Source organism: Raphanus sativus, chromosome 4, assembly GCF_000801105.2.
Source record: "Raphanus sativus cultivar WK10039 chromosome 4, ASM80110v3, whole genome shotgun sequence".
In the NCBI taxonomy this organism is placed as follows: Eukaryota; Viridiplantae; Streptophyta; class Magnoliopsida; order Brassicales; family Brassicaceae; genus Raphanus; species Raphanus sativus.
The window spans coordinates 2801383-2810736 of record NC_079514.1 but is presented as its reverse complement, the minus strand read 5'-3'; the positions used below and the strand labels follow the sequence as shown (position 1 = coordinate 2810736).

At 37.9% G+C, this 9354-nt stretch overlaps 1 protein-coding gene across 3 annotated transcripts; it reads right to left on the bottom strand.

Annotated features, from left to right (window-relative positions):
- Window positions 1-810: 810 nt before the first annotated feature.
- LOC130494271 (glutaredoxin-C6-like) lies at window positions 811-7230 on the bottom strand. 3 transcript variants are annotated; one of them, XM_057007283.1, is made up of 2 exons: window positions 6627-7227; window positions 811-1011 (listed from the first exon to the last, which is right to left on the bottom strand). In XM_057007283.1, exons 1-2 carry the CDS (start codon window positions 7050-7052, stop codon window positions 982-984), a joined length of 456 nt encoding a protein of 151 aa, XP_056863263.1. In that variant the 5' UTR covers window positions 7053-7227; the 3' UTR covers window positions 811-981. The 3 variants fall into 3 exon arrangements, with proteins under 3 accessions (XP_056863263.1, XP_018478942.1, XP_056863261.1); XM_018623440.2 differs by lacking the exon at window positions 811-1011 and adding an exon at window positions 5786-6074; XM_057007281.1 differs by lacking the exon at window positions 811-1011 and adding an exon at window positions 6054-6190 and having other exon boundaries at window positions 6627-7230.
- Between the last annotated feature and the right edge of the window lie 2124 nt (window positions 7231-9354).

Below are 9354 nucleotides of genomic sequence, written 5' to 3'. Positions count from 1 at the left end.
GCATCAAAGAAGTCTGATAATCAGAGGTCCCCTTGGGCGGGGAGGCTGCAATCGCATTAGCCGGAAGAGGTGACCAAGCTCTGCATCAGCACAGACAACGCTACCACCTCCAGGAATATCAACAACAGCAAGCCTTACAAGACTCATGAGCTTCACGGTGTGGAAGCAGGCGGTAGGGAAACGGCAGAAACCGGCCACATACCAAGTCGGAAGGCTCGACGAGACTCAAGAAAGGCAGCTAACATCTTTGGGCAGACTAATTATATTATGATGTTGTGATAATATAATTTACAATATTTAATTCTAATAGTGGGAAAGAGATAAAATCAAAGTTGGACTTAGATGAATCTAAGAAATGAACTGACGTGGGTAACTATCTTCTTCGTTTGTTTGATAAACCATCGGCCATGGAAATTACAGATTACGCTTCCGACTAACAAGCAACCGCTTCCAAATCAGAATCTTACGTTTCCTCTACGTTTCCAAACATCACTTTACAGGAAACGCGTTTCTGTTGCGATTCCAAGCGATTCCCACCGCTTCCGTTTCCGCTCCCGGTTCGGAGTCGGGAATCGAGGCTTGACTAGCGATTCCATGCTACATAGGTGTGGAGGCACTGAGTATCTTTTTAATAAAAGATTTCTCTGTATTGTATTATATCATTCTAAATATTATAATATCATTAAACATTTGTTGGGGAGATTGTTGTTTATGGTTGATGAGGTCATCGTTGCCATCAGTATTCATCAACTTGCAAATTAAAATATGTATTAAAGCATAACCTTAATTTGGAAGACATGCCACATGATCTCACACAGAAAAATCTTATTCCCACAACTACCAAGGTGTATAGGTCGGCAACTTTTTGTTTTTATTTTCAGATCATTAGATGTGCAATTTATTTGCTTACACTTCATTGCATGAGTTTGAATCAAGCGACATTTGTGGGCATCAACATTTGTTTATTGTTTGCCTATCTTTTTACTTCCAGTTCTCTATGCAGATCGACACCTGAAGTATTACAGCTACGCTAGTGAGCACTTGAATGATTTAGGATTCATAGTAACTTTAAATGAGAGTCGACTATTATAATGAATCTTGTGTGTTTACAGTAATATGAAACAGCGTGTACATCATTAAATCGTTATACACAACCAAACAAAATAACATGAAAAATAAGACAAAAAGAATGGGTGTCGGAAATTCATGCATTCATAACATGGAAAGCTAGATAAAAGGATGGGCACAACAAAGAGGGCTAGCCAGGAAAAAAAAAAGAGGTTTCATGGATGGAAGTTAGGTTGCAACTACAGACTCCAAAATATAGTTACCCGTTGGTGTGCTTTTGCGCTAAGGTGAAGTAGGTTCCAATGTTCCATTGCTTACTCGATCATATCATCTTATTTCTCCCTTACTATCTCAATAATTGATGCCTTGCCAAATTTTTTGGTTATCGTCGATGTATGATTATTGTATCTGTTGGAATGAAGAAGGAAGAAGCAGTAGCTGAGTGTGATCAAGGGTACTTGTGCAAAGTTGGTGCAAAAGAAATGATGCCCAAAGAATGCACAAGGAAGATCATGGAAGTACAAAGTCCGGGTCAACCTTAAATCACTAAAAGAAGAATGTGCAAAGTTAGGATCAAGATCAAGAATGTGCAAAGATAGGGTTCTGATAATGTTGGTGCAAAGATAGGGAGTTCCTGTCGACCAGAAACACAATCAGACAGCATTGGCGCCAATGGTCTTGTTTGAAGTTGAAATGAGATCACATGTGAACTTAAGCAAAGAGCTGTTGTGATATGTCACTATCACTCATCCTGGACGTGCCACTCTCTCTCCCCAGCCTGCTCTTACTCTGATTTCCCTTAAATAATATTAGTTTAGTCAAGCTGTCCTTTAACAATTGTTTAATAGCTTGCAAGTTGTTTCTTTGTCTTGTTGCTGCTGTAAAACCTAAGGCTCTCCTCTATAAATAAAGAGGCAGCCTCATTGTAATCAGACACAAGAAATAAGAGACAAGCTTATACAATTTCGTGTATCTCCATCCCTTTACTAAGTGTTCTTCAAGTTAGTCACAATGTAGAGAGGTTGTGATACACGATTTAGAGTCTGCCTTAAATGGCAGACTATTGCTTGCCCATTCCACTTCTAAATCAGTTTAAACTCTTCTTTATGTTCTGTTCATCTCTAGCTTACTGATTCTAACTCCTTGTAGCTTAAGTACACAAACCATCAGTGTTGTGATACTCCACAAGGATAGATTCAAACTAGAGTCTTTAATTTATTCTTAGCATGGTTCTAGTTATTGTATCAATCTCACAGCCACTTAATCTCTCTAGATTCAGATGGTGTGTAGATTATTTTGCTGAGAGGATTCAATCACAAGTTGATTCTCTCTTCCATTATTAAAGAGTGAGTTCATGTTCTTAGCTGTTCTCAGCTTTTCCAACATGGTATCAGAGCTTTGTTGCTCTCTTGGGCTGAACTCACTCTGTTCTACTTTGATCTGAAGCTCTCTCTCTCATTTTTGAAATCGTTTTGATGAGCTGTGTGGCTAGGATTCAAAACATGAGCAGTAGATAGTTTAGACAAAGTATGTTTTTCAAAATTCAGGATGCAATCTTTAAATGTTTTGTTTTAAATCAATGACTCTCCCCTTGATCTCCTCATTGTTTAAGGTTTGGATGAAAGACTGAAATATGTTCTTACCAGCCTGAGGGAGGGAGAGAAGATTATTCTTGCATCTTGAAATCACTTAAAAAAAAAAAAAAGATTTCTAAAAAAAAAAATGTTTTTGAACAGATTCTTGAGTAATCTGATTCTGAAAAATGTTTTTAAAAATATTTGACCAGTGGACAAACTGTTTTGATCCATTGGTGTCTTTGTTGTGGGAGCCATAGAAAACACTTGTGTATGTGTTATTCTGATGGTTCTCTTGTTGCAAGCCCTGGAAAACATCAGTTCATGAGTTATTCCAGTGGCACTTGTCTAAGATCAGTGAGCAAATTAATTGTTCAATGGTCCATTGTGTTTCAGCTACTAAAGCACCAAACTCATGAGGAGTATTGGTTGCTCCTAGCTGTTTATGCTTCCGCAAAACTCAAGAAAACAGAGCAAAACTCTGTCCATTAGAACTCTTGAGCAAATTCTCTATTCTCACTTACTCTCTATTCTCTCTTATTCTCTGGTTACTTAATTCTCATCTATTCTCATTCTCTTATTTTTCTCTCATACTTTTGTTACTGATCTCTATCTGAGTTGTATTGTTGTGTAGGACACAGAGTTGTGGCTACCAGACCAGAAGCAACTACAAGAAAAGAGATACCCATGATGATCAGAGCCTGCACAAGATGCATATTCCTGCTCATGGAGAAATCGGCCCATGTGTTCAGAGCCTACACTAGGTGTATATTCCTGACCATGGAGAGACAACTTGTGTGTAGAACCGGTTGAATTAAGCGCAGCCTGTTTGGGTGTTGAGCTCCTGGTTCCAAGAGACACACAAGGAAGAGTTGTTTTAGGCAGTGGATAGGAGATAAGAGGAGGAGGAACTGGTTGACTTAAGCGCAGCTGTTGGGGTGATGCGCTCCTGGTTCTAGCTAAGTATTGCTCACTTCCAAGCTTGGTCCATCCCTATACTCTCTGGATCAAGCTTGAGGAGGGGTAATGAAGAGAGCAATCCTGAAGATCCAACCGCCACAAGCCATTGGCAAGCTGTGGAGTTCACACTTGCATCATAAATCCGATCAAAGAAGACTCAAGACACTCATTGTCCCAAGCATGAGATTGAGCTTCCATGATCTGAGTGTTACTTAACCAAGTGGGGATTCAAGTGGAGTTCACTCCCCACCATACTGATGAAAGGGAAGCACCTTAAACTCATCTCAATACATTTATGATTGTTCTGACACTTAAAATGTTATTGAGCTTGTTGTAATTGGATGCTTTGCCTTGAGAACTGATGCACCTTTGGGATAATGTATCAGGTACCTTAGTGGAGCTCTCTGAAGTAGAAGCTGGTGGTTCCTAAGTCCTTTCAAGATGGCGAGTAGTCAGAAGAGAGGGGGAGACACAACTGGCCTGAAGAAGAGTTCCGAGATGTTGATGTGTGCAAGTTATGGAGTTCATCCTTGCAGCACAAGTTAGGCCATGATCCAGAGTCTAAGGACTCCACCATGAGTTATCTGAGTTCCTTAGGCTCACTCGCCAATCCCTAGGCTGTGTTGGACTCCACTCTTTTTCCCTTGCAAGGTTTTATCCCATGAGGTTTTCCTTGTAAGGTTTTTAATGAGGGAGCTTCTTCACAGTTCCAAACTTGTCCAAGGATCTCCTATGGTCAAGCTTGAGGGGGAGTGTTGGAATGAAGAAGGAAGAAGCAGTAGCTGAGTGTGATCAAGGGTACTTGTGCAAAGTTGGTGCAAAAGAAATGATGCCCAAAGAATGCACAAGGAAGATCATGGAAGTACAAAGTCCGGGTCAACCTTAAATCACTAAAAGAAGAATGTGCAAAGTTAGGATCAAGATCAAGAATGTGCAAAGATAGGGTTCTGATAATGTTGGTGCAAAGATAGGGAGTTCCTGTCGACCAGAAACACAATCAGACAGCATTGGCGCCAATGGTCTTGTTTGAAGTTGAAATGAGATCACATGTGAACTTAAGCAAAGAGCTGTTGTGATATGTCACTATCACTCATCCTGGACGTGCCACTCTCTCTCCCCAGCCTGCTCTTACTCTGATTTCCCTTAAATAATATTAGTTTAGTCAAGCTGTCCTTTAACAATTGTTTAATAGCTTGCAAGTTGTTTCTTTGTCTTGTTGCTGCTGTAAAACCTAAGGCTCTCCTCTATAAATAAAGAGGCAGCCTCATTGTAATCAGACACAAGAAATAAGAGACAAGCTTATACAATTTCGTGTATCTCCATCCCTTTACTAAGTGTTCTTCAAGTTAGTCACAATGTAGAGAGGTTGTGATACACGATTTAGAGTCTGCCTTAAATGGCAGACTATTGCTTGCCCATTCCACTTCTAAATCAGTTTAAACTCTTCTTTATGTTCTGTTCATCTCTAGCTTACTGATTCTAACTCCTTGTAGCTTAAGTACACAAACCATCAGTGTTGTGATACTCCACAAGGATAGATTCAAACTAGAGTCTTTAATTTATTCTTAGCATGGTTCTAGTTATTGTATCAATCTCACAGCCACTTAATCTCTCTAGATTCAGATGGTGTGTAGATTATTTTGCTGAGAGGATTCAATCACAAGTTGATTCTCTCTTCCATTATTAAAGAGTGAGTTCATGTTCTTAGCTGTTCTCAGCTTTTCCAACAGTATCGTCTTATTAGATATTCGTCTGGTTATCGTGTGTATATAAAAAAAGAGAGACTACAATTTCAAACCAACCATTCGAAGCTCTTGGCAAAATAGCAGTGTCGTGTGACATCAGTATCTATCATTGATGCGGCATAGGTCAATCCTGATCCTTGGAATGTGGAACTTGGACGTTTGACCTTATTTTCCTAATCCTACTACAAAACCTACTGGTATAATGCAAGTATATAGCATTCTATTCCAATTACTCAACGCCAAAGAAGAAGAAACTGAATAATTTTTAAGCCCAGCGTCGCTGTCAAAACCCCCACTCAATTATTGAAAGTTTGTCTCCCATTTTCCAATTCTTATTAGTTTCGACTTATAGCCGAATAATTAAAAATGTATTATACAATTCCACAACGTACCTTTTTTTAACTGGACACGTATATATTTTGAAGGGAAATAGATGGAGGCTGATTCAAACTTCAATAACTTAATTCTCAAAAAAAAAAAAACTTCAACAACTTAATGCATAAACTCTACCAACTACTTAATACACGAGACCAAGGCACACAGTAATAAAATTATTTGATATTTTTCTATAAAGAGGAATATTTCCTTGAAGCCTGGAGCTGGGAGGCCTTACGAATAAATGGTAGAATCTTCTTTACTCAGTTCTCTACTTTATTCTTTAGAATATTGACATAAACAATGAAATTAACTTTCAGATCGACAACGCATCCATATGATAACCATAAAACTGAATAATCACCAAAAAAAATATTATTCATGATGAAGAAGGTACTCGGAAGTCCATACTCGATCCAAACAACCACTACTCAGATGAACTACTTTAACCACGATCGAACAATAGTCCTACCATGCATAGATGAAACATGTATAATATTATTGCATGCCAATCACAGTACATATATAGTAACGTTTTCATAACATCTTTTATTTTACCACTCTGATCAACATGATATTATAGAAAAATAAATAAACTTTAATCATTATACAACTAAATTATATTTTATTAGTTCTAATCAATAGATAAATAATGTTGATTGATTAAGGTAAAACGAAGAAACAAATTTACTAATTATATAAAACTATAATTACACATCTTTAATTATTGTTTATAATTCATTTTCTACATGGGTATATATAACTTTGATCATCGGAGAGGATATCAGAAAAGAGAAACCCTAAAATTCTGCTTTTGGTACTGTAAAATACTATTGAAAAGCAAGAAGTAAATGTTGACACACACACACACACAAGAAAAACAAGAAGTAGATTACAATCATACCCGAAGAGCTCCAACTTGGACAAGCTTAGGGACAAGGTGACCACTTAGATGGAGCGCGACGAGGGACTCAAAACCACCGACACACTCACGACCAATGAAAACCGCCGGAGACGGAAGAACGACGGAGCCGCCGCCGGAATATTCTTCTTCAAGAGCCATGGGGAGAGAGGAAACCTCGTGATCATCGAGCTCGATGACGGTGGGGACGACTCCTATTGTGGTGAGGAGTCTTTTCATGACGTGGGACATGCAACAAGAAGATCTGCTGAAGATGATCACTGGATGCTCTGATATCAGCCGTCGGATCTTGGCCTCCGGTGATTCTTCTTCGTCTATGGAGAGAGAAGTAGGTGATGTTTGGGGAGGAGTTAGGTCTAAGCGAACGACGTCGTTGGAGAACAGTTCTAAGCTTAATTCTTGCATCATAGGCAATTGGAGAGAAAGAAAACGTAGATAGCATTAATCTATGAGGCAGAAGTGGTTTTGTATTTGTATATATAGAAGAGACCCAAGAATCAAAAGGTGTTCCAAAAAAAAGTATTCCAAAAAATATAGAAATAATCAAAAAGAGGTTCAACCAATAAAAATGAATCATTAGTGAAAATAATAAATAAAATTAGGGGGAACAAATAGCCAATAATATAAGAGAAGAGCAGGGAGTGGTGTATGTGGTTGCTTACATCACAAAGTACTGTCTCTCAGTGTGTTGCTTTTGTTTTTTTTTTTGTTTTTTGTTTTACTTTTCTGATTGTTTGTTTTATGTATTTTTAAAATTATTTAGTCTGAGGAGTTAAATCTAATCTTAGATGCATGGGAGTTCCAAAATCGACGCGCTAGATTTTATTGTCGATGTTGACCTTTTCAATGGGAAAAGGCGAATGCAAATTGTATTCGCAATAGTATTATTTCATAGTCAGGTTAGAATCAGAGGAACACGAGTACTCTCCTTATATGTATTGTATTGGCTTCGTAAGTTTTATATTTTGATTGTTTAATTAAGCTTCTAAACTTTATACAAGTGGTTGTACTTTTAAAAGTCCCGTACAACTAAGTTATTGCATATTCTTTAAGCTTACACTTTTGCTATTATGACAAAGCATTCATGTTTTCATGTTAGTTTATGTAAAATATATAAAAAATGGACCAATCCCATTCCATGGCAGCTTACGTTGAGATTCTGTGGTCGTTGATCCCGTCATAACGGAGTGTTAGGATTTATTACGTCTCCAAGAAACCTCGAGCATATACGTTGTTTTCATAACTTTTAGCCTGTGATTTTCATCATGTTGAGGATGATAAGGTCTCTTACAACCATGACGAGTAAAAATAACAACTGCAAAGAGTAACGAGTCCATTCTGTCATACAAGTTGAATCACCTCATACAGATCAATCATCAACATAGAGATCTGTTACATGAGCAAAGTACTACAACTACATGAAGAAGAGGACAAGTATAAATGTGTGGGAATAGATGAAATGGAGCCCAATTTGAAACGGACTTTATAGAGAGAGATATGGTTTATACGAGCACCGTTGATGGTGTTGTCTTCAATTTCGTGTCTGCCACATGTGCTCACAGCTCACTAAGCCCATAGTTATTTTTAAGACTTAATACTACTAGTTTATATATTTAAGTGGATCCATTTTCTTTGTTGTGATCTCTTATAGTCTTTTAATAGTTGTCCACCAGGATCATGACGTGTTTTTTATATTGATCTCACCTAAAACATTGTCCTAAGATTCTATATGTAAGATTCCAGTTCCATCAATATTCCAATTAAATAAAACGAATCTTTGTCAATGATTCGAACGAAATGTTAGTGCGTTTGCGGTATATATATTGTATATTTCAGCTTTAGTAAAGATTTTATACAGTGATATCCTGAATTTTAAGATCCGGGAAAATAGCTGAGAGTAACTAAAATAATCATATAAAATAATCATATAAAATACTTCCAGAGTGCTAGAGGTTTGAAGCAGGGTTGCTCCCTCTCTCCCTACCTGTTTGTTCTGTGTATGAATATCTTATCTCATAAGATTGATAAAGGTATGAGGGAAGAGAAGTTTAATCTGCATCCTCGATGTAAAGCTCTCTCCTTAACCCATCTTTGCTTCGCTGATGATTTAATGGTTTTTGTGGAGGGCACAAAAAATTCGATTGAAGGAGCTTTAGCAGTGTTTGGTGAGTTTGCGAGTTTGTCGGGTCTTAACATTAGCATTGAGAAGTCTACTGTCTTTATGGCGGGAGTAGCAGAAGAGGAGCGTAGTAGAATTTTGAGGAATTTTCCTTTTGCTGAGGGTAAGCTTCCTGTTCGTTATTTGGGATTGCCTCTAATGACTAAAGTGATGTGTAAGCATGATTATATTCCCCTGATTGAGAGAGTTAGAGGCAAGATCAGTTCTTGGACCTGTAGGTTTCTATCTTATGCGGGTCGGCTTCAGTTGATTACTTCGGTGATTATGAGCATTGTGAATTTTTGGGCTTCAGTTTTTCGTCTCCCAAGTAAGTGTATCAAAGAAATTGAGCAACTTTGTGCTTCGTTTCTTTGGACTGGTCCTGCTCTAAAGTCTACAGGCGCGAAGATAGCTTGGATTGATGTTACAAAACCAAAATGTGAAGGTGGGTTGGGGTTGAGGAGCTTGAAAGAAGTAAACAAAGTTTATGGTCTGAAACTTATTTAGAGAGTTCTATCAGGTGATTCTTTATGGGGTAAGTGGATAAAAAGC